Raw genomic sequence first — 26,771 nt, 5'->3', positions numbered from 1 at the left:
GGAGGGGGGAAGTAGATTATATATGGAAGGGGGAGTAGATCATATATGGAAGGGGGAAGTAGATTATATATGGAATGGGGAGGAAGTGCGATGAACGCGTATTCCTCATGTGTGCTTTTATCTAAACAATAATAATTCTTCGTAAATTACCCTAAAATATACTCACTCCTCGAGGACCTGTGGAGTAGGCTCATATATATATGTATACAGGGTGTCCCACGAAACATGACAGTTGGTGAATAGTTTAGAATGTCTTTTTCCCTAATTTGTTAAGTTGTTTGATACCAAAGATCAAAAAAAATATTATATGGGAGTCATATTATATCAAAATTCATTTCAAAGTAAAATATAATTAAGCAAAAGATTTCTTTAACTCAAAATAGCTATTAATTAAATGTCATGTTTCGCGGGACACCCTGTATATGAGCGAAGAGCTTTATTATATAGAAAAGGGCATATCATCCATTCCGTAAAAAAACACTTATTTAGTTATTTCGGTCAAAATAGTTTAGAAATTTTGTTTGGAATCGAAATCAGTTTATTTGCAATTCATATAATCGTAGAACTGGTGAAATATCGTCTTCAGCTAAAAGAAAATGTCAAATCTTATTCCGATGCAACTTGATTTGGAAAAAAAGGGTAAAATAGTCAAACCTAAAAATTCACATTAATTAACTTTAGAAATTGAAAATAGGAAAAATATGGAAAGCAGAAAATGGTAAAACTTAAAAGTCTAAAATGTGAAGGAGAAAAATGATCAGCCTCAGTAAATTGTGTTAGAATAAGACGTATTCGATATAATAATTGAAAGACGAATAAAAGTTCGAGGATGAGACTAACAGACGATCTGAAACTCTTTAAATATGACGTTTCCAAGGTTAGATCAAGTATTCGTCCATGAATATTGTATTTTTAAGGACTTTTTAATGATTGGGCAAAGAAAGAAAAGAAATCTACAGTTGCAGGTTATTCTAAATATAAAGAAACAGACCTTCTGAAATTTATCCAGTCGTCTCCTTCATGGGTCCCCCTGTATAGAAGGACAAACAAGATTAAAGCGGGAAAAATCAAATACAAATTTGAAGAATCAAAAAAAAATTTAATTTCAGAAACCTACAGCAATATGAGATTTTAATAAAAATATGAATAGGAAAAAAATAAGATTCAGAAAAATAATAAATAATTATCCGCGGAAATATTATGAAGTGGCAACATTTTGGGGAATATAACACTCAACTCTATCTGTCTAGTTATATCCTCGGAGGTTGGGCAGGGATGGAACAAGTTTTGTAAATACAAATTTTAGTATTTCAAAATATATACTTAACAATTTCTATCATGTTTTTCATTTTAAAAATGGAAAAGAAAATATAAAATCTACACAATTGATGACCTCCCGGATGATGCATCTCCGGTGTGTTGTAAACATTCCCTCTGGATCTGTTCCTACAATTCTATATCCGTTCTTAGAACCAGTTCTTGGATGTAAACAATCCCTTGTATCTATTCTCGGAGTTATATTGAAGAAACATTGTTTGTAAACGAAAATAATAATAGTGACTATTTCATTTAGGTTTAATTTTTGACGTGCGCGCAAACAAGTACTGATTGTTAAATTTTTGCATGAAGATGTATTTTAAATATTTTAAAGTACAAGATTTTTTTATTAATTCATACAAATAATTGGAAACTTTATCAATCTTACTTTATTTAGACCGTGCAGTCGGACAAAAGGGTTCAAGTATTTGTGAAAATATATTTGTTGTTATTTTATTTCAGATCTTTATAATAATGTTATTTAATTCTGTTATAGGGTGTCTTATTCCTTTTATTGGATTGATTTCTGGATCAAGGGTTTGTAATATCACTATAGAAGCTTTAGTTGGAGCTGAGAAACAAGGATAATATCCATATGATTCATCCATATTCATTCATTAGTCCTCTAGTATCATTCATCCATATTTATTAATTAATTCTCATTAATCCTCTAGTATCATTCATCCATATTGATTCATTAATTCTCATTAATCCTCTAGTATCATTCATCCATATTCATTCATTAATTCTCATTAATCCTCTAGTATCATTCAGCCATATTCATTCATTAATTCTCATTAATCCTCTAGTATCATTCATCTATATTCATTCATTAATTCTCATTAATCCTCTAGTATCATTCATCCATATTCATTCATTAATTCTCATTAATCCTCTAGTATTATTAATTCATCCTCATTAATCTTCTAATACCATTAATCCATTCTCACTCACCCTCTAGTATCATTTATTCATCCTCATTCCACTTCTAGTATCATTCATTCTGATTCTTTTTCTAGTATCATTCATCCATTCTCATTAACCTCTAGTATCATTCCTTCTTAGCATTATCCTTTCATCCTCATTTTTAAAAAGTATTTTTCATTCATTTTAATTCATCTTCTATTATCATTGATCCATTCTCATTCATTCTCTTCTGTCATTTATCCTCTAGTACCATTCATCTGTTCATTCATCTTTTATTATAATTCATCCTCTAGTATCATTCTTCCATTATCATTCATTTTCTAGTGTCATTCCTTCATTCTAATTCATCTACTCTTATTCATCCTCTAGTATCATACATTCATCCTCTAGTGTATCATTCAACCATCATCATTCATCTTCTTGTATCATTCATCCATCCTCATTCATTTTCTAGTATCATTCATCATATATTTATTGTCATTCATTGTCACATTGTCAATATTAATCAACTTTACTAATAATTTTTTAGTTTTTTTTCTGATATGGAAAATATGTTAAGTAATGAACCCTATATTAGAAGATGAAACCTATGGTACTGAACTCACTTGTTGGTATCATATTAGAACCAAACCATCGATATTAGGTAATATTCTATATTGTGCTAATAAACATTGTCAAAGTTGTTAAATTTTGTCGGATAAACAGAAGTGCTAATTTCGAATCCATCTTTTAGATCTAATTTTTTTCTCGAAAATCTGCATTATGTGATCTATTCATTTAGTTATCAACTTATAAGGAATTCTATCCGTTGAGACCTGAATTATTTATCTGTTTTTAAGTTGAATATTTGATATAAAAATCTGCGTATACTGATCAAAATTTTTGTTCTACATTTCGGTAAGTTATCTATGAGATTTTTTTAACAGTGAAAGATTAAGAATTTGATTTTAAATCTATCTGTTTAGATCTAAGTATAAGCCTGGATTTTAAATCTATCTGTTTAGATCTAAGTATAAGCCTGGATTTTAAATCTATCTGTTTAGATCTAAGTATAAGTCTGGATTTTAAATCTATCTGTTTAGATCTAAGTATAAGCCTGGATTTTGAAAGGTTTTCAGTTGGAAATCTTGCTGGAAATTCTTGCGTTGACGGTCATCTTCAGGTTAATAATAAATAAAAGAAAACATTAAATTAAATTCTTTTAAAAGAAGACAAGGAGATTGTATGCTCAAATATAATCACGTCCAAAAGTTTAAGAACTAATACAAAACCGACACATGTTAACTCTATGGTTTCTAGGTTTTAGACTCCAAGCATAGCCGAGTAAACGAGGATCTGGGTGTATACTGTGGTAATATCAACCAACCAAAACTAATAATTAGGAATATACATCTTCACAATTTATTTTCTCATATTTCAATGTTTTTAACGGAAGCAAATCTAAATTTTCTTTTTTTAAATAAAGAGTTCAGCACTCGCATGTTGAATTTAAATGCTTAAAGGGAGTGTTCGCGAAAACGAAAGGGGGTATAGGCTTAGTGCGATAAAAAAGCGCTTTTGATCGCTACTAATCTTACTTCTATCTGTTGCGTCTATAAGGAGAAAATTGTTAAAGACGTCTCATACCGAATAACTTAGCGGCCATACAAATTAAATAAATTGCAAGATACGACTTAGACTGTAAAAAATCAGTTTAATTTCAAACAAATCATTTAGATATTAAAACCTATAGTCATCGATTATCTTTCGCCACACTTTATATAGTTTATATTTTATAATATTTTTTAATTAATTTGTTTACGTTTCTCTTGTCACTTGCGCAACTATCTAAGAATGCCGCACACCACTCACAATTTTCGAAATCCGTTGAAAACGTTTTCTAGAAAAATAAAATATTATAAAATATAAACTTTATACAAATGTGGCGAAAGATAATCGATCAATATAGGTAGTAATATATCTAAATTTAAATTTGGGTTTGACAGTTTTTGAGATGAAAGGTGATGATATTGCATTTCAGGGAAACAGATATAATTAAACTGATCTTCTTTTCTCATAATGCAAGGTTTGTATATTGTATATGTTTTTTATCAATAAATAAAGTCTTGTGACTTTCTTTTGGAGTTAAAATAAGTTGTTTTCTAAAACTTTACATACACTTTGTCTCCGCTGGTTATTGAATTCACATGGAGGGCAATTTATGACGATAAACATTTTCTTTGTTACAGCAAAACCCTGGAGTGGAGCTTTACCGTCAGGTATAAGTTTATTTATAGTAGCTAATCTATTTCTGTTCTTTTTTTGCTATTTTTCTAAACGACACTTTTGGCAGACGTAATTTTTGCTTGAAAAAAGTCTTGTAAATGAAAACTCAAAAAGTTTGTAATTGTCATTGAAAAGTTTTTTCTCGATAACTTTTTTCTTGTATACCATGGATATTATAACCTTTAAAATATTTGCAGCTTACAATTCTATGACTTTGTTTCCTCTGTACATGTTTGGTGATAGAAATGCACTTTTTTGTTTTACCGTTTTTTTCATGGTTTGCTATCAACTCACTTGCTATTTACTACATTGCAATCAGCCTCATTTACTATCAGCCTCACTTCCTTATCCCCTCATTTGCTATCAATTCACTTGCTATCTGTTTCCTTGCTCTTGGCCTCACTTGCACTTAGGCTTTACTTGCTCTCGCCACACTTGCTATCCAGACTCTTTTGCTATCAGGTCAATTTGCTATCAGGCTATCAAAACTATCCAAAACTTAGTTACTATCAAAATACGTTGCTATAAAAATTAGTTGTTTCCTAAATAATTTGCTGTCAAAACCAGTTCTTATTGCAATCATAAACTTTTTGCTTCCTCAATAAGTTGCTATTAAAACAGTTCTTATTGCTATCAAAAACTTGTTGCTTCCTCAATAAGTTGCTATCAAAACCAGTCCTTACTTGTTATCAAAACCAGTCCTTAGTTGCTATCAAAACCAGTCCTTAGTTGCTATCAAAACCAGTCCTTAGTTGCTATCAAAACCAGTCCTTAGTTGCTATCAAAACCAGCCCTTAGTTGCTATCAAAAACTTGTTGCATTCTTAATAAGGTGCTATCAAAACATCTTCGTTGGATTCCTTTTGTAGAAGAGCTACGCGCTTTGCATCCGTTTCTGTATTTCTGGCACCTGTAGGTGGCCTGTGCATTGTATACCTTGTCTTTGTAGTGGAAATACAGGCAGTTATTAATATTTATCAGAAGGTTGATACCTATACTTGAGGCAACAAACTGACCTGGTTCCATGTCCACGCAAAGCTTTCCAGAGAATGAAGATTTCCAAATTTTTCCATTTTTTTGTCGATTTTTAGGAGAAAAAATGGTAAAAATAGGGATTGGGAGGAAGTTCTAAATTTGATAGCAAAATTGTTGATTGCGTCTGAGGATTGATAGCAAATTGGCCTGATAGCAAGTGAAGCCGGATAGTAAATGAGGCTTGATAGCAAATGAATGTGATTGCAACTGAGTTGATAGTAAATGAGTTTGTTAGCAAATGTTTGGATAGCAAGTGAGGCTGATAGCAACTGATTTTGATTGCATGTGAGTTGATAGCAATTGTGAGTTAATAGCAAATGATCGTGCTCCATTGTATTAGGGCAATTGGAAGAAAAGACTTACCACAGAGATTTGGATCTCATCCGGAATATTTCCCAGGTCAAGATCATAAATATAAAACCGTTAAACAAATATTAACAGGCCTCGATGAAGCTTGTAAATGCTTCTTGAATGTCAGACATATTCCTGTGTGTATTATAAAAAACTTTCGATGTAAAACTACGCTGGTTTCTCTGTTTTATTGACAAATTTCAAAACTTTTGGATAAATCAAAATGTTACTGAGGCAACCGACTAGCTACAACAATTACTGGGATCATGTGAGTTGCCACAGAAAGTTTAGGCCTGATCGGTTTAGCCGTTTTAATGTTTATTGAATACAAACCTAAAGAAAACCCAACAGACATTCAAATATATCATATAAAGAGTTTCATTCACTCTTATAAAATTCACCAACCATGTTTTTAGGAAGAAAAGAAAAGATCTGAATTCATATTTCGATTGAAAGAGAAAAAAGAGTATGACAGTGGATAAACTTGTTGTTTAGGACGAGTGGGAGCTGTTGTTGAAGGAACTTATTGTGAAACCGTGTTCCAGGATTGCAGGGAACAGTCTTGTTTTGTTCAGAGTCCAGGCTTCCCTGGAGTATATCCTAGAGGGATATCCTGCAGGTAAACCAGAATATATTCTAGATATCCTGCAGGTAAACAGAGTATATCCTAAAGGGATATCCTGCAGGTAAACCAGAATATATCCTAGAGGGATATCCTGCAGGTAAACCAGAATATATCCTAGAGGGATATCCTGCAGGTAAAACAATGTATATCCTAGAGATATCCTGCAGGTAAACCAGAATATATTCTAGATATCCTGCAGGTAAACCAGAATATATTCTAGATATCCTGCAGGTAAACCAGAGTATATCCTAGAGGGATATCCCGCAGGTAGACCAGAATATATTCTAGATATCCTGCAGGTAAACAGAGTATATCCTAAAGGGATATCCTGCAGGTAAAACAAAGTATATCCTAGAGGGATATCCTGCAAGTAGACCAGAATATATCCTAGAGGGATATCCTGCAGGTAAAACAAAGTGTATCCTAGAGGGATATCCTGCAGGTAAACCAGAATATATCCTGGATATCCTGCAGGTAAACCAGAGTTTAACCTAGATATCCTTCAGGTAATCCAGAGTATATCCTAGATGTCCTGCAGGTAAAAAAAAGTATATCCTAGAAATCCTACAGGTAAACCAGAGTATATCCTAGAAATCCTACTGGCAAACCAGAATATATCCTAGAGGGATATCCTGCAGGTAAAACAAAGTATATCCTAGTTATCCTGCAGGTAAAACAAAGTATATCCTAGATATCCTGCAGGTAGACAAGGAAAGGAAAGCTAATACTATAAGTATCTCTGTATCTAGGTATGTTTTATGGGAAAGCTAGAACTAAAAGTATCTCTGTATCTAGGTATTATACATATGAAAGCTAAAGCTAAAAATATCTTTGTATCTAGATGATATATTTAGGAAAGCTAGAACTAAAAATATCTCTGTACCTAGGTAATATATATAGGAAAGCTAGAACTAAAAGTATCTCTGTATCTAGGTATTATATATAGGAAAGCTAGAACTAAAAGTATCTCGGTATCTAGGTACTATATATAGGAAAGCTAAAACTAAATGTATCTCTGTATCTAGGTATTATATATAGGAAAGCTAGAACTAAAAGTATCTCTGTATTTAGGTACTATATATAGGAAAGCTAGAACTAAAAGTATCCCTGTATCTAGGTATTATATATAGGAAAGCTAGAACTAAAAGTATCCCTGTATCTAGGTATTATATATAGGAAAGCTAGAACTAAAAGTATCTCTGTATATAGGTACTATATATAGGAAACCTGGAACTAAAAGTATCCCTGTAACTAGGTATTATATATAGGAAACCTGGAACTAGAAGTATCCCTGTATCTAGGTATTATATATAGGAAAGCTAGAACTAAAAGTATCCCTGTATCTAGGTATTATATATAGGAAAGCTAGAACTAAAAGTTTCCCTATAAATAGGTATTATATATAGGAAAGCTAGAACTAAAAGTATCTCTGTATCTAGGTTTTATATATAGGAAAGCTAGAACTAAAAATATCTCTGTATCTAGGTATTATATATCCACCAAATCAGCTCTAATCAGGATGTATATAGACGGAGTGTTCTGGGATGCTTTTAATGTAGATTCCAGGTATTTATTTTACCAGGGTTTAAACATCTAATATTAAATATTAAACAGAGAGAGTAGTATAGGGTTTTACTGTTTTTAAATATAAAGGTTTTCTTTTAGACGATGTGAGAACTTTATAGAGTGCGACATCAGGTAAAATATTTGAAAAACAGTAATTTCTTCAAATAAAATACTCTTACTAGAAAGCAACTGCAGTGTTTAAATCGCTTCCAGGCTAAATGTAAATAAATTGTCAAATGTACAGTTTGACTATGGTGAACAGAAACGTTTTTTTTGTTTTCTATAAAAGTGATTCTTTACTCACTGAAATTATGTTTTTACTCATCAATAAAGATTATTTTGACAGAAAAATGTGTTGATTAAAATCATAACGAAAAAGCTCACCTACTTACTTTAGTTGACATTTAAACGACATGAATAGTATAATACTCGACTACAATTAACTCTTTAATTTAGTAAATAACATTAACAATTCTTAGACAGCTGGGAGCAGATTGTCCATACGACTATGTCAGGTATTAAGAGTAGTTATCTATATATAATTTAGTATTTACGACGGATTGGACAATGTTGACAAAATGTGTTTACGATGGAATAACGAATATTGATATTTAGTATACACGACGGAATGGAAAAAATATTGATATTTAGTATTTACGACGGAATGGAAAAAATATTGATATTTAGTATTTACGACGGAATGGAAAAATATTGATATTTAGTATTTACGACGGAATGGACAAATATTGATTTTTAGTATTTACGACGGAATGGAAAAATTATTGATATTTAGTATTTACGACGGAATGGACGAATATTCACCTTTAATTGGCAAATTTTGTGGAACTGGCTACTTTCCTCAGTCTATTGTAGGGAAGTTTTTTCGAAATCAAATTTTTGCATTATGTATTGTCTAGAATTATTTTTTATTCTAAATTGTATTGGTTAATTTATAAATTGTATATCTTACGACGCAAGCCTTTGATATTTCAAACTTAAGACTCTTTAATCAAACAGAATCCATGGTTTAAAATATTAAATATCTTTGACATTGGGTTGCAAAGATATAACATAAAATATAAGAGTTTGGGCAAGAATTAAGTAAAGCAATTTTTTGCCACAAACTCTGATTTTCTAATCCCTATTAGAATTTCGAACCAAAAATTCTGTTAAATCAAATTGTCTGAGTTAAAAATATCAAAGGTTTATACCATCAGGTTACACAGATTTAGAGAAATAAAAACTTGAGTTTAAGTTCTTTTTCTTTGATTTAAATTCAAATCAAGAATGATAAATACTAAGGCATTTAAATTATTTAACTATTTGAGAATGTGTTTTATGGTTATTTCACAAGTTATTAAATAAAATAAAAATATTTGGAATAAACTTCAAGAATTTAGGAACCACAAACAGATTGTTTATAGAGTTCGTTACTTCAAGGAAATCATCATGAACAAAATAATCTAATTGTGTATAATTAGAATAAAATAATTTGTATTTCACAACTTGCAGAAGCTCAAATTTTCTTTAACAAATGAAGAACTGAGTTCTTGCAACAAATTCAAATGTTCTAATCCCTATTTCATTGTAATATTAGGAACTTAGAAACATAATTTATTATTTATAATATCAAAAACGTCTACACGACATCCGGTTGCAAGCTAAAGGGAATAGTGGCAAGAACTCAGTACTTAAAAAAAACTATGTCAATTCTTTTAATGAATCAAAATATCAAATTAAGAAACTTTTTTTGCTTTTATTAAAAAATATTGAAACCTAAATCCTCAGAAATTTACAGTTTTTTTTAAGACCTTCTAATTAAATATGCAATATATACATATATTTATGTAATTGAACCGAGTAGAGCTGGGCCTCTGATGAACACCGGATTTGATTTTAAGATTACCAGCTCACCCTCTACAGGTTGAAATTATGATTTTTATCATTATTTATATTATCATTATCATTATTTGCTAGGTATGTCTACCAACCTCCTCCTGCAGATGATCTTGGTGATCTCCAGCAGCTTTGGTCTACTATATTATTATTATTATTATTAGTATTATTATTATTATTGTTATTATTACTACTATTATCATTATATCATTTTTACTACTAATAAATGCAGTATATTTTCAGGGTTACCTTTAATAAACAGCAGTTATTTGGAAATACAAAGCATTCAACTCAATGGAAAGGTATTTTTCAATATTACAGTTATCTATTCTCTTATTTTTGATCTAAAAAGAATAAAATTCCTATAAACAAATTCAGTAGCTTTTCAGAAACCACTCTTTTCACTTCGGATTTATGAGAGGGAGATTTAGCTGATTCTGTCTGAAAAAGAGCAACCTTCGAATATATATAATTTAGAGTTTCCTAGTTTTCGTTCCAATTTTTTCGTGAGATTCGCAAAATTCGTTTTAATTTTCGTATTGAAGTCAAAGTCGACAACTAAATTTGCTAATTTTAACACATAGCAGTCGTTGCAGAAATATTTAAATAGAATTTAACTCTCAGAAAATTATTTGCCAAAGATTCACATCAAACATGATACTCTGTCGTTTTTATGTCGTCAGTTCAGTTAAACACCCTATAATACAGGGTGTTCCAATAAACACGGGGATTAAGAGACGACGCGATATCGTCTTTGATCTCCAATAATTAATATATAATATAATAAATTGCATCAAAAAGAGACTGAAAGTCTAATGAGCTTTGCCAAATCTTTAAAATTGACACTGGGTTTGCAGAACTTTAGATTTGCTTTATTTGATGGTGAGATATATCCTCTTGAGCCGATTTCAAAAGGGTGAACAGACACATCCCTACTGTTTTTTTTTATCTGTGATAAAATGTTTATCTTTTGAGTGTTGGCATTTTTGATATTTGTTTCCAATGGGACAGTAAGCTCAAAAATATCCATCTATTTCGCCATTTTATCGATAAATACTAGATCTGGTTTCAGTGCGGTCACAAGTAGGTTGGGGGAACAGTACCTCCCTAACCTGACCTAACCTTTAACAGTATAATCCAAAGAAATAGGAGAGGACTGATCAGAGTTTTTTTTTTACATATTTGTTCGTTCTTTACAATAATTCATGTTCAATTTATTCTTTCCAAGTCACCATTTTATTTTACATGGGTCCATACAGATTTTACACAAAATGTTTTTTACAAAATTATAAAAAATTTCACCTATTTTTAGGATGAGGGAACGATTTTATCATTGGAACACTGGTATAAACCAGGAACTAACTGTTCCACACTTTTAAAAGGAACAAGTACTCAAGGTATCTAATATTTCTGGAACTTTGTTCTAAATACTGGAACTTACACCTCAATTCCTGAAATACTGGTATAAAACCAAGAACTAGCTGTTTCACATTTCTAAAAGAAACAACAGCTCAAGGTATCTAATATTTCTTGAACTTTGTTAAAAAAAACCCTTTCAAACTCCAAAAGGGAACAAATACTCAAGGTATCTAATATTTCTGAAATTTTGTTAAAAAAATCCGGAACTAACTGTTCTACACTCCTTAAAGGAGTAAGAGCTCAAGTTAGCACTGGTATGAAACCAGAACTGAACTGTTGCCTTTACCCACAAATCCCCATATATATCTATACGTTATAGACCTTATAACTTTAAAACTAGAAATATATTAATTTTTAATTTATGAATTTTTAGTTGTCAGACTTTACTTTGAGAAGATGAAAATAGTGGAGAAGGATTCTATACAAAGGTCGGTGATCAATGAACATATATCATACCGAATATTACATTAATGCACGGAAAACTAAAGTAAAATTTATGTTGGATTGAAATGTTTTCAATAACAACCTCTCTTATCGTAGTGCTGTTGAGAAGCACATAATAAATATTTTATTGTTTCTCTTCTCATATCAAATAGAGAAGCTACGAGGTCTAAAAGTACAAGTAAAGTAGAATAAATTTAACTATCTCCTTTAGCCTAGTTCAGAGTGAATTAGAATATTCAGAATACCATTTACTGATATTTATCACGAACAATCTAAAAGTGATGTTCTGGATCAAATGATTTGAGGATAATAAAGAAATGAAAACAGCTGAAAAAATTATTTAAAAATAGAATTTTCATGTTCAGGAGCTAATAAATCAAATTATTCAAGAGTTCTAGCTAAAGAGAATATAAAGCGGAAAGAAGATGATTGAGGTCGATTTTTAAAAAATTTTATGATCTCAATTGCTTTAACCGGATTTAAATGGAGCATACACATCTAAATAACTTTGATCCAAATAAATACTTTGAGAAATATATTTCTAACATCTATATAAAAAGGAATTTTAGAGGAAAATAAGTGCGCTCAAAGCCACTCAATATCATTCGCTTTATGTTTTGCGAAAATTACCAATTATTTGATCCCAAGCCCAAAAATGGGCACTAAATTTTAATAATTTTTCAATCCACAGGACAAAAGGAGAGGGTCAAATGTATTCGAATGACATTGTGACCTCGTAGCTCCTCTAGTTTTGATTTCACACACAAGTATGAGAAAAGCAAATTTATTTGGAATCGGATACTAAGAAGAAATTTAAATCATTGCTTTGCTTCTCTAAATGATGCCTTAATATCAAATATAATAAAATAAAAAGACAGTGTTCTTACTACATACTAGCAAAATTAAAGCATAAAATCAGCTTGACTAGAATTTAGAGATGAAATATCCGAAATGTTATTCATTAAAAAAGAATGCACTTCTAACTTATATAAAAGTAAATTGTTTAAAGCAAGAATGGATCATGTGAGGAGTATCTAGCCCTTTATGATGCTTCCTGGCCGGATCCCACCAGGGTTTTAAAGGTATTCAGAAACTCTTAAAAAGTTAAAAAATATTCTTAGACAGTGCATTTTTTATTAGGTTTTTTGCGATGGAGTTCCTCAATCAAATAAAAAGGTAATATTACAAACTAATACTTCACACTACACACTACACACTACACCTACACGCTGCACACTACACACTATAACACACTACACACTACCAAAGAGAATAGAATATATATTAGAGGGGATTTTATAGGATCCTTCGGTATGAATTTTGTCAGTCCCTTTCAGCCTGAAAGGTAGTTCAAAATGTACAAATCATGTAAATGTTCACAAATAATATGCAGTAGAGTACACTAATACAGTATGTTCCCTAGACTATTCATTTCAATTTCGAATTTTTAAAGCTGTTAAATAAACTTTATAATAATTTATGTGAATAAAAGACATCATTTGATTTATAGTTATAACATAACGGAAAATCATCGTTTGTAAAGTGAAAGGCATAGAGTCTAAGTGAAATGATCATTGGTCAATTATGAAACCAGCCTATTTTATAGTTTGGTTTTCTTTTGATATTCATTTTAGATTTTCTATAAAATGATGTTCTAGGGCCCAAAAGGTTATATAGCATAAATATGTGAAGTACACCTGCAGTATGTAAACAGTACAACAAAATGGCCGTTTTACACTTTTTTCTAGTAAATTCACCTCTAATATATATTCTATTCTCTTTGCACAGTACACACTACACACTACACACTACACACTACAAACTACACACTACACACTACACACTATACACTACACACTACACACTATACACTACACACTACACACTACACACTACACACCTACTGTTTCAGAAGAACTATATATCTACTGGACCAACTATGTTTGTGAATTTTGTATCTCATCTTGGTAGTTATTCAGGTACAAAATAAAAACCTTTATCTAAATAATGTAAACAAAAAACAATAAGGAATTCATCTGGCCAATTTTCTTCCTTGCTTGATCTGCTGAAATCCAGGAATCGATAGAGAATTTAAGTTATTTCAAAATTATAATTTCCTGTGTATATTATATTAAAATTGGTAATTTTGATTAATAGTGTAACTTTCAATCAATCTATTGACAGACTTACTTTCATGCAAATTTCATAATAACTGAATATGGTAATGTGTTTGTATAGAAGAGTGTATTAAGCATAGTTTACAGAACACACTAGGAGTTAGAGTGGTCTGGATATATCTGTTTACTCTGAACTATCAAGTTTTCATGTTTTCAGATATTATGTTTTCGTGTTTAATACTATTTTCTTACTTTCTTCACTAACAAGAAGATATTATGGACGTAATTAGCAAAAGAGGGGATTGTACGACATACGTTCCAATGTTCAAAGTGTACTATATTACCATTTATAACCATTTATCATGCATCACACCTGTCTCAAACTGTTTTCAAGCTAGTTTTTATTTCCACTTTTTTCCTAAATTTATTTTTACTTTAACCAAAAATTAAGATTTAAAAATTGAGAGTATTTACTGAGATGTTTTTTTTCAGGGTAAAAATATAACATTTTAAATAGATGCCCTTGTTGGTAATTCCAGGAATATAGGTTTTAAGTTGAACACAAGTTTTAAATTGAACCTAACTCTCTCCATTGGAAAGTTTGAACCCAACAAACATTTTTGAAACATTCCAGGAACTGTGTGTAGAGATGAAATTAAATAAAAAATGTTTTAATTATAGCAAAACAAGAATAACTCCACTCTATCATAGCATATCTGATTATTTTCAATGATTTTTGTTGGTAAAATGATAATAAATCTAAAATTCTATATTTCATTCTTAAGATTTTATTTCTAAAAATTATTCAATATTTTTTGTTACATGTTTGCAAATATCTTGTATAGAACTTTCTTTTAATATTAAAATGATGTTATTAGGTAGTTCAATATATTACTGGGGTGTTTAATATTAAAATAATGTTATTAGGTAGTTCAATATATTACTGGGGTGTTTAATATTAAAATAATGTTATTAGGTAGTTCAATATATTACTGGGGTGTTTTCGATTTTCATGACACAGAGACAAATGGCGAAAAGGTAAAACAAATTGTTCATGAGAATATAAATAAATGATAAAGTAAAGCTATGGCTAATTATTGAAGTTTTTAAGTTAAAAATCCTGCCTGATCATTATATAAACTAGAAAACAATCACAAAAGATCAAATTAAAGTCAAGCAGAAAGTTGGTTTAAGACTCTGTTAATAGAAAGACTAACTGAGTCTTTCATTTCCGATTTTTTATCAAAGTCTGAAAAAATTAGTTTTACTTATAGTCTGCTATTGCTATTATATAAGTACGTTCTCAGTCCCGCAGAGAAACTTATGGTAGAAATTTTAAAAAAATGATTCAAAGAAATTGAGTCTTTGTAACAAACTCTGATTTTCTAATACTTAGACTTTTTCCACCTGATGGTGTAAACTTGGATTTTTTCATGTAACAGAATTCATAGTTTGAAATATCCAAGGTTTGATTACAGAGATATAGAGATTAGAAAATCATAGTTTGTGACAAAGACTCAATTCCTTTATTGATTTATCCTTTCCATTCTTTTAATATTATTGAACACTTCTTTTAAGAGTTGTAATAATTAATCAATGAATGATTTCTTTTCTCCTGCCTTTAAACTTTAAATCAAATTTTTATTATTTGTTTAAGCTATTTTTTACATTTTTTGATTTCTCTTTTAATATTTTTATCCGTAGGTTCTTAACTCTAGATGTGATGAAGATTTTACCTCAAACTCTGGAACAATAAGGCAACACAATCTATTAAATAGTTTGTTTATCAATTTTTTATTGTTAACATTTCCCTTTTCTATGTTTTCCATCCTCCATTTAAACTTGTTTCCATTATCTTTTTTATTCTTTTTATCATTTTCTCCTTCCTTGTAATGTCCATGTTTTCCCTCGTCCTCTTTATGAGTGCATTCTTAAAATATTATAATATATAAACTATATACAAATGTGGCGAAAGATAATCTATGACTATAAGTTGTAATATCTGAATGATTTGTTTGAAATTAAATTGATTTTTTGCGGTCTAAGTCGTATGTTGCAATTTTCTCAATTTGTATGGATGCTTAGTTATTCGGTATGAAACGTCTTTAACAATTTTCTCCTTATAGACGCAACAGATAGAGTAAGATTAGTAGCGATCAAAAGCGCTTTTTTATCGCATTAAGCCTATACCCCTTTAATTTTTCGCGAATACTCCCTTTAATATTCACTCGAGTTTTTTAGATATAGTCCCTTTTAACCTTAAAAGCCGTTAGCCTTTTAAGTATAATAGCACCTTTTTCTCTTGTCGTCTTTAGTTCTGGCTTTTGGAATATAGCCCATTAAATCTGAATATAGTACAATTTTTTTAATATAACCCAATCATACTCTTTTCCTGTTAGCCCCACACATTACTAAAAATAGATCAGCCTGCTTTTTTGCTTTTGTCATATGTTTATCACATTCCATTCATTAACCAAGTATTGTGTTGTATGCTAGATCGCCTATAAATTCTCTACTCTTTTTGAATCCAAGAACGGTAATACAGATAAATATAATATAATACTTAAGTGCCCGGCGCTGTCCGTTAAATTTTGAAAGTACTTAGGAAAACTAAACTTCGAATTTTGAAAAAATCGTTTTTTTAGCCCAGGATAAACATAGGTTCCATCAAAACAAATCAACTTTAGCCAACATATAAATACATATATTTATATATATGAGCGAAGAACTTGTTTCATATAAAAAAATTCAAAGAAAACTAAGTGGAATGCTAAAATCTTCTATGTGTCGGATTATTGGGTTAAGTTCTTAATCATTTTAAATTTAAAGTTTTGGTTGTATACATTAATTCAACCTCTGATCATTGTTTCAACTTTAAAGTGATTTCAATTATTCGTATCCGAAAACTCCGCCAGGAAATAATCAAGAAAGTTAAATTAGACCGACATGGGAGGGACGGGAAATCGACTATGCGAAGGGTAGTTTAAATTGCACCCAGCGATCGACGCGCGGGTTTCCCAACACTCTAGCACCCTCTTGAAGCGATCCGAATGGCAAGCACATTTTTGGAACAGCAGAGAGCCTGCCTATACACACATTTTCACAAGATTTTTGGAACAGCAGAGAGCCTGCCTTTACGCAAATTTTCACAAGATTTTTGCAACAGCAGAGAGCCTGCCTATACGCACATTTTCACAAGATTTTTGCCCCCCGTGACTGCAACATATTGCGTGTTTTGAAAATCCGAAGATAATTGCTAGCCAGGCCTACACACTTGAACCAGTCCCATGGCTAGCTTGTATATTAAAATACAAAAGTTTTGACCCAAGGTTTAACTTGTGCTGGAAACAATTCCGGTAATGTTTTTACTCCAGGATGTGAAGTGTAAGTATCGGATTCGAGGGAACCCGACCCAATACAGGAGAATATCTCTTCTCCTGGAATATACAAAGTTTCCATCAACTAGCAAGGAATATCTTGGAAATTTATTGAGCAAAGGGCACACGTGTTTTATCAGATTAAAAACTAGAAAAGAAAATAATTTTATGGAAAATAACAATTTATGCTAGAATTCAAATTCCACTACAGTAAGTGCTGCTGAAAAAATGTAAAATGACGTTATCTATTGTATGCTTTTTTTTTGCGGTGCATACTAAATCTTTTAATATCTTTCAAGCTACGTGTTACAGACGTGTCACAGCTGTACAGATAAAAATGTAGACCATTTAGAAGTTTTAGGTAAGACCGAGTCACCGATATGAGTTTTTGGATAATAAGTACTAAGTTCCGGTTTTCCCCTGTTTGAACATTTTTAGTCCCTTTAAAAGCCTGAAAATCTTGAAAATGGCTTGATAATGATAATACCTAAAATTTGAGTTGGGCAACGTTTTGACGTAAACATTTAAGGATAAAACTTGACGTAAAGTTTACTTTGAATTAATGTGATACGTAATCATGAGGCGAAGGAGATGTTAGTTCATTCTGTTATTCTTCCTGCTCTAACCTGAACCAGTCCCTGGAGATAATCTCTGCTAGCTCAAGGTATCATTAAAATCTAAACAAGAGCTGTTCTTCCCTATAATTTTCTGGGGATCAAGCATAGATCGCCATCATATAAGCCGGATTAATTTGATTTCTCTTCGATATCCCGTTGCAAGCTCATACCTTGCAGGGAATGATATCAATAGTCATTTTTCCTCCGATTTAAAAGTATCCAATTTGGATATTAAGATAAAGCCTTAAAAGATTAACACTACTTCACACAAAAGTTCAGATCTAAGATTGGAAGCCCAGTAAATAATAATAAGAAAAAATATTTGGTTTATGCCAAAGAAATACTGATGGATTTTCCTTGTATGTTGATTGTAGTGTGTTTATAGAATAGTTGCTGCTACTCTCAAACAATTAAACAATGAATAGAGTCAGGCTCTTATTGTATCATACTTAACAAAAACATTTATACAGCATATTTGCGTAGCGTACATCTTTACGCCCATTTTCACATTTGTTTAGAATATTCCAAAAATAATATATCAGTTTAACCTATAAAAACATAAATATATTGACATTGATTTTAACTAATTGTTTAGTTTTCCTAGAGCCCCTTTACTGACCCTAATCTTTAAGTGTGCTAACAAGGAATTCCGTTGTTAAGAATTGTAAGAAATTATATGGCTTATAATTGCGCGCGCGCAAGTACAACCAGCTTGCGTTGGAAACCTTAGTGCTAACTTATGATTTCCTTTTCGCAGCAACAAAATATAAATGATTTTATGTCTTCTTTCTATTCAACGTCATTCTGCGACTATTTGTTTATTTACCTTTCATTTAGTCTATCTCTTCTACTGTTCATTTCCAAAGCAACATCAACTGGAAACTACTTTAAGAAGAAACCAGCAATTTTTCAGGTTCTTTTCATTTTAATAAATTACTCCATTAACATTATTAAACCAAGTTTCAGTTGGTTTTGATGAGATTAAGCTTATTCAAACTTACCTGAGCTCATTTAATGGACTGTAGACGTAATTCCAATTGGTCCTCCCTTCATGCCCGATCTACAGTGATACATTTCAAATCTATTTTTAACATATCATTTAATTCTTTCTGAAACTACATCGACAGTTTCTTAAAGTTCGTTGCAGTTAATTTTAGTGAACGCTAGATTTTTTTTCCATGGAAAACGTCAACTTTCAGGCCCATTTTTCCTTTCTCCATCACGCGGTATGCGGACCAACAGTTATTAAAGCTGATCAATCAGGTTACTTTCTAATAAAGTATTTTATGAAATTTTCATGGGGAAATTTTTTATATTTTTGAAACACGTGAGTTGGCCGAGACTGAAAAGATATTTTGATTGATTTCGGAGAGCAAATGCAATTTTCCATCTATTCTTAAAACTAAAATCAGAGGAACTAAAAAATTGTCCCTCTCTAATTCCACCCCTCAGGTGCCCCTTCTCTATAGCTACCCCGTAAGCCTCCTCTGAATATTTACAAAATGAAGTAATTTTTGTTCTAATTTTGTACTTAAAGGTCTTAAGATGAGATTTCTTTTTCAGAATTAACTACTTAAGAATTCCTCGCTTACTTTCACTTTTAAATTTTGATAATAATTTCATGTCGTTTATTCAAGATTTTTAATGCAAAAATGTTGGTAGATTTAAAAATACTATCGCTGTAATCTTTATGTGTTTCAGAATTTTCTTTTATTCAATATTGGCATCGTAAAATACATACTAATTTACTGTAAATTGGTTCAAATACAAAGCTTTGAAATGGGCGTTCTTTAAGAATTATAGTAAACAGTCCCTTATCAATAATAAAGAACCAATCTTCTAGCTTATATTTTAGGTTTCATTAAGTTTCCAGATGTAACAAAACAAAGGTTTCCAGACGAGAATGTTTACTGTATCTGGGATCTAGGCAAAACACTAAATATGTATCTAATTTCATGATGTTATTTTTCCCCCTTTTTTGATTGAAAAAAAGAATCATTGTTAGGTTTAAGATAACAACAGAAAATGTATATATTTTATATTAAAAATAAATCAAAGAAGTAATATTTTTAAAATTAGTAAAAAATGTAAAGTTCAATATTTCAAAATTGTTTAATCCGAAACTCTGTTTTATTTCTCATTATTATTTTCGATGAAAGGAGATTATATTTTGTTTATTTAGTTACTGTACCGCTGAGAAATATACAGTTTCAGGTGCAGTATACCATCACAAAATCAAATATTCAAATTCAATATTCAAACTCAAACCATTTTTCATATTATTTTCTAAACACACTTCGAACAGAAATTTAACACACGAAGGTTCAAATAATTGAAACCTTCATTTGTAATTTTACTCAACACTATTTTATACTGTTCTTATAGGAACTCAACATTAAAACTTATTGCTCGTGACCCTATTTTTCTTGGAATCTGAAAAGGTTTGCGTGAAAAATTACAAAAAACACCGAAAATGCTTGTCAGGTCCAACTCAACCTTTTTTAATGTTTTGAATCTAAAAAATAATAAATCATGTTTAACTTAATTTAACATTTTATCTTTGCATACATTGTAAAAAAAGTTCACGGATTTCAAAAAAAGATTTCTTGGGTTTTCAAAATTTAATGAAAATCGTATTTTGCTCGATGCTGATTGTTACTCTGTGTAAGATATATTGTATATAAACTCTGTATGAAATATATCGTATAAAAACTCTGTATGAAATATATCGTATATAAACTCTGCAAGAAATATATCGTATATAAACTCTATGAAATATATCGTATATAAACTCTGTAAGAAATATATCGTATATAGTTACTGTATGAAATATATCGTATATAAACTCTGTAAGAAATATATCGTATATAGTTACTGGATGAAATATATCGTATATAGTTACTGTAAGAAATATATCGTATATAGTTACTGGATGAAATATATAAACCCCTGTTCTAGTTTGGGAACCTGACGTTCATATCCGAGTCCTGCCAAAAACATTCTATTCTTCTCAGGAAATATATCTAACAATAAATATTTTAGAGTAATTTGTTGTTTCAAAGTAATCGATCTAGCTGCACGACCAATTAAAGTTCGAATCGCATGCATGCTAAGATATGATTTATAAAAGGTCGGAATTGTTATAAAAGATCATGAACTAAAATCAACCAAAACGGCCGAAAATTAAAAGAGTTTTTTAATAAAAGACTAACCATAGAGAATAGAATATATAGAGAGGAATTTACTGGGAAAAAGTGTAAAACAGCCATTTTGTTGTACTGTTTCCATACTGCAGGTGTACTTCACATATTTAGGCTATATAATCTGTTGGGCCCTGGAATATCATAACATAGAAAATCTAAAATTATTGTTAAGAGAAAACCAAATCATGAAATAGGCTGGTTTCATAATTGACCAATGACCATTTCACATAGACTCTATGCTTTCCACTTTACAATCGATGATTTTCCGTTTTAACTATAAATCAAATGATGTTTTTATTCAACTAATTCATTATAAAGTTTATTTAACAGTTTAAAAAATTCGAAATTGAAATGAATAGTCTAGGGAACATACTGTATTAATGTACTCTACTGCATATAATTTGTGAACATTTACATGATTTGTACACTTTGAACTCCCTTTCAGGCTGAAAGGGACTGAAAAAATGCATACCGAGAGATTCTTTTAATTCCTCTCTATATATTCTATTCTCTATGAGACTAACTAAGAATGTGTATAAACTTATTAAAATTTATTTTCTAGATTTTAAAGAAACAATATTTATTATTCATTGATTTGTAAAGGTTTATTTTTCCAGTTCGCTGAAACATGATGATTATCACAAGGAGTGCGGTCAATCCAGGGGGTCAAGCAAAACAGTCAATATACCTGGTAATATATTAATAAGAAATCAATTAAATACGAGGTGTGATCAATAAAATTCGCAAACATTCTGAAGGGTACTTCTAGAACTCTCAGCTCTACATATTTTTTAAAGTTCACTACATCTATACCGAATTTATTTTTGACCAGGTTGACGTCAAGCAGATTGTTGTTGTGATGTAAAACGCGTTTTTCTTAAGGGAGATTAGCTTCGTTGTCACAGCATAGAAGTATCTAGAGAAAGGGGACACTTTGGAGGCTCGGTTACCAAAAAATGCTTTCATAAGACGATGGCAAAACCAAGCAGAACCCTTAAACATGAAGACCCTAAAAATGATCAAAAATATTGAAAATTGTTCAAGCCATATTTATGATACAAGGCTTTTAGGGCGCTTCGCACCCATCCTCTTTTTCAACTTTTAATAGTGTATATATCTGTGAGCATCTTCTCTTTGTAAGAGTATAAAACAAAAACAAAAAATGTAACCTTCGCTGAGGTCACGTTAGGTCCCACACAAAACTTGGTCTCGATCGGTTCAGCCGTTTTGACGTTTATTGGATATAAACAAACAAACAAACAAAGAAACGAACACCCAGACAAGCAAAATATATATATATAGATATGCTTTTACATCGTATGTAATGTTGTAAAGCAAGATCCATAGGTTAAATTTGTCTATGACATAAGACCAAAGGTATTACATTGATTATGTACCTTGAATATAAATCAAAACCAGAAAAAAACCTCAAAAGTCCTTCATACATTTAACATGCAAAATCTTCTTTCTTTTGACTCTTGAAGGGTCTAAAACAGACTATAATGGATCAAGTTTGAGACATCAACTGATCTAAAAATGATCCGGCATAAATATAGTGAACTTTCAAAAAAGTACGTCTAATTTGTTTAGATCAACGTATTGATCACAGCTAGCTCGTACCTGATTACTTAAAATAAGTAATCTATAAATATACCTGATAAAATAATATTAGTTTATTATAATGAGAAATCTATGAATATACTTGATAACATATTAGTTTATTTTAATAAGTAATCTATTAATATACCTGAGCTGAAAACTTTAGAATGGGATATCCTTAATCCTGATCGGATAATTAATCTGGAGATTAAAAATGAGAGGAGAACAAGCAATATTTATTCTCGAGATTAAGAAAAAGAGTGGATTAAGCATTAATCCCGATATCCACAATTCTAAAGTTTTCAGCTCTGATAACATAATATAAGTTTATTATAATGAGTAATATATCAATATAATTGATAACATTATAGAGGACGTGAGTCAGACTCTAATAAAACGCATAAATAACTTCCAGTATATATATTTCTTATAACTTATTACTAGAGGGTTCAGAACTAGAGTCAATATCGATATTGCACATGTAGACTGTAGAGATGATATCAGTACTTATGCCCCGTATCCGTTCTATCTCATTCTGTTGAATCTTGTGGAACTAGTTTAACGCGGCCAGGCATCGTCTTCCACAACATATTAGTTTATTATAATAAGTAATCTATTAGTTTATTATAATGAGTAATATATGAATATAATTGATAACATATAAGTTCATTATTATAAGTAATCTATTATTATCAAAATAACAGGGATTAGCGTTTTTAAGTCTCAATAATATTTTAAAATGACTCGGCAAAGTGGTCTAGTATGTGTATAGCTTTTAATTTTAATTGGTTCATTTAAGTAACATTTTGTAGCTTGATGCTTCCGTTTAATTGGCATAAAATGTCAAATGTTTAAAAACCTCGCTGTTTACTTTGAACATTTTATTATTATGTTCAAATCTATACTGCAGAGAGAGAGAAAATATGCTTAGAAATTGTAATAATTAATACTTAATTAGATTATTTTGATATCTATATTTTAAATTTTTTCTTAAAGAGGCTCCAATTTGATTTCATGCAAATAATCACTTAGTTCTAAGGTATACTTAGGGTTTCAGAAAGCCCAAAAGAAAATTTTAAGGGTTTGGGTAAATGCAAGCGATTTTTTTTTGTTTCTTGAACAATATTGGTTAGCGTAAGATAACAGAGAGATTTTCTAATATTCAAAAGAGTTTTGCATCAAATGAACGATAAGACAATACAAACGTACGCAGTTTATATCCTTTTAGTGTAAAAGTTTGCTTTATTGCTTTTTTTTTCGTTTGTTTTAGGTTCGGAAAATGGTGGAACAGTGAAGTTAACTTTAAAAATGAAATCTCTAGACCTGGGACAGTTTCAGCTTCGTTGGAACTACTAATACTGTACACTATGTACACTGTACAGTACAGAATGCAGTACAGTAGTTTATCGGAACCACCGATAATGTACTGATAAGGACTGGAGAGTGGCATGTCCGATTCAAAATGGTACCCTAATTAAGAGACACTGAAATAAATTTTATGGAGGAAATTAACAGAATTAATCATTTTTAAAGATCAAAACACTGCGATATCTTTTACATTACTGACCTGATAAATGTTTAATGAGCATTGTTGTAAATCGGGTCACTTTAAATTACAATGATATCCCTTCAACGCTGAGCTTAAAACTACAATTTCCTACTAGTATTGAACAATACAGTATGCAACCCAAAAGTAGATTAAAACTACTATTTCCTACTAGTATTGAACAATACAGTATGCAACCCAAAAGTAGATTAAAACTACCATCTCCTACTAGTATTGAACAATACAATATGCAACCCAAAAGTAGATTAAAACTACCATCTCCTTCTAGTATTGAACAATACAGTATGCAACCCAAAAGAAGATTAAAACTACACAAATCTGTATATCTGTACAAAACCATTTAGTTTAAACGTTTTATTTATCTAATGTATTGATGTGTAGTAAAAATTTAAGAATGAAAAGAATTTTGGAATAATAGATTGTTTATATTAAAATACAAAGAATATGCAATAAAATCTATGAGTTCACATATTTATTAAAGTATGATAGATTATACATCTTCATGGCGGCGGGATTCAAACTGCTTACATTTTCAGATTAATCTTCTTTTCGAAATGTACAGAATAAAAATTTGAAATTTAAAAATTTCTCTTTCTTCCAAAATACATAACCAAACCTTCTCATTAGTAGTAGATGAATTAAATTAAGATACACCTACATTAAAAAAAGCATAACATTAAAAAACAACCCTGCCATCCAACAAAAATACGATACACTGTTAATATTTTGTTCTTGAATGTAAACCCCGACAAAAAAACTTTTTCAACCAAAATGTCAAGAAAGTTGGTATTTTTCAGGTTGAATAAAGAACAATCGCTACTGAGTTTTGTAACCCCATTTAGTCTGACTGGCTGCCAGGGGGGGGGGGGGTTCAAATTGACCCCCCTTTTTTTCTTATTGTGATACAAATCTATAACATTTGATGCGTTTTTGTGAAGCTCTTGGGCTCTACTTCAATAATCTGAAAAAAATGGCAAATTTGCAAAATTCCAAATATGTAGTGCAAAATTGCAACAAGTTATACATTTTTGAAAAGCCCTTGACCCAGCGAATTCAATCAAGGAGCTCAGCGACATTTAGGAATGAAAAAGGATGGAGAATGGAAATTATGAGGAAAGAGAATATAGAGGAAAGAGGATTGGAATAATGAAGAGGAAAAAGAATTGGGATAACTTGGGAATGACAAAAAAGATAGGGCATGGGAATGATGATGGAAGGATTGGCGGATTATTGGTAACTAACAATTTGGTAACCAACGATTTGGTAACCAACGATTTGGTAACCTGACAATTTGGTAACTTGACAATTTGGTAACCTGACAATTTGGTAACTTGAAAATTTTGTAACCTTTACAATTTGGTAACCCGACAATTTGGTACCTTGACAATTTGGTAACTTGAAAATTTTGTAACCTTTACAATTTGGTAACCTGACAATTTGGTAACCTGACAATTTGGTAACCTGACAATTTGGTAACTTGACAATTTGGTAACTTGACAATTTGGTAACCTGACAATTTGGTAACTTGACAATATGGTAAAATGACAATTTGGTAACCTGACAATTTGGTACCTTGACAATTTGGTAACTTGACATTTTGGTAACCTGACAATTTGGTAACCTGACAATTTGGTGACCTGACAATTTGGTAACTTGATAATTTGGTAACCTGACAATTTGGTAACCTGACAATTTGGTAACTTGACAATTTGGTAACTTGACAATTTGGTAACTTGACATTTTGTTAACTAACAATTTGTGTGATTGAAACTAATGTTTCAAAATCATTGTTTGCATATTTATTTGTTGAAAACATAGAGAGAAAAAACAATATACTGGATTTCTTAATAGTTTAGTATGACAAATCCGCTAAAACTGTTTGTAGACTTCACAATCTCTCATTTCAAAATGGCAGGGTACGAGTTTCTGCGAACATCGAGGGGAGGTGTAATGCTGCCGGATTCTCAACAATTAGATGAAAAAAATACACGCGTAAGAGATATAAAAAGGAGGACGAAGGATGTCCTCCTATAGTTCATCACTTAAAGGTTCCTTGTTCCTTTGAACACACTGGTATTCTTAATCATAATAATGTAGCGGATACCACCGTGGTCAAAGATGTTCTCAAAAATGCGGCTGCAAATTTTTAGGTTTCAAATTGTCAAGTTACCAAATTATTAGTTACCAAATTATTAGATACCAAATTGTCAAGTTACCAAATTGTCAAGTTACCATATTCTTAGTTACCAAATTGTTAGTTACCAAATTTTTAGTTACCAAGAATCCGCCCATCGATGAAAGAGAATGGGAATAATCAATATGAAAGAGGATGGGAAGGATGAAGAGGATAGATGATGGGAATGATTAAGAGGATAGAGAATGGGAATAGTGAGGATAGATGATGAAATGATGAAGAGGATAGAGAATGGTTTAGTGAGGATAAAGGA

The 26,771-nt window shown here is 30.8% G+C and overlaps 1 protein-coding gene across 1 annotated transcript; it reads left to right on the top strand.

The window, feature by feature from the left end:
- The first annotated feature begins 1,759 nt into the window (after positions 1-1,759).
- LOC111704420 (cubilin) lies at positions 1,760-24,791 on the top strand. Its single transcript, XM_023476656.1, has 33 exons — positions 1,760-1,900; positions 2,804-2,887; positions 3,327-3,406; positions 3,544-3,626; positions 4,265-4,309; positions 4,473-4,502; positions 5,884-5,942; positions 6,390-6,513; positions 8,005-8,085; positions 8,185-8,217; positions 8,565-8,600; positions 8,879-8,958; positions 9,486-9,525; positions 9,950-10,008; positions 10,225-10,283; positions 11,294-11,378; positions 11,774-11,828; positions 12,854-12,926; positions 12,985-13,020; positions 13,757-13,823; positions 14,938-14,999; positions 15,666-15,718; positions 16,458-16,497; positions 17,336-17,431; positions 17,651-17,699; positions 17,921-18,002; positions 18,793-18,868; positions 19,155-19,218; positions 19,811-19,882; positions 20,138-20,169; positions 20,914-20,969; positions 21,776-21,849; positions 24,028-24,791. Exons 1-33 carry the CDS (start codon positions 1,792-1,794, stop codon positions 24,111-24,113), a joined length of 2,160 nt encoding a protein of 719 aa, XP_023332424.1. The 5' UTR covers positions 1,760-1,791; the 3' UTR covers positions 24,114-24,791.
- The last annotated feature ends 1,980 nt before the right edge of the window (positions 24,792-26,771 follow it).

Source organism: Eurytemora carolleeae, unplaced genomic scaffold, assembly GCF_000591075.1.
Source record: "Eurytemora carolleeae unplaced genomic scaffold, Eaff_2.0 scaffold362, whole genome shotgun sequence".
Lineage (NCBI taxonomy): Eukaryota > Metazoa > Arthropoda > Copepoda > Calanoida > Temoridae > Eurytemora > Eurytemora carolleeae.
Note: the sequence above shows the minus strand (reverse complement) of the source record. Positions and strands in the feature narration are given on the sequence as shown.

What these genes read in the sequence shown, in the direction of transcription:
- LOC111704420 (XM_023476656.1), top strand. Translation starts at nt 1,792, where the DNA reads ATGTTATTTAATTCTGTTATAGGGTGTCTTATTCCTTTTATTGGATTG. An exon ending in AAAAGGAACAAGTACTCAAG is followed by an intron (nt 11,379 to 11,773) that starts GTATCTAATATT and finishes ATGAATTTTTAG; the next exon opens with TTGTCAGACTTTACTTTGAG. An exon ending in TTCCTCAATCAAATAAAAAG is followed by an intron (nt 13,021 to 13,756) that starts GTAATATTACAA and finishes CTACTGTTTCAG; the next exon opens with AAGAACTATATATCTACTGG.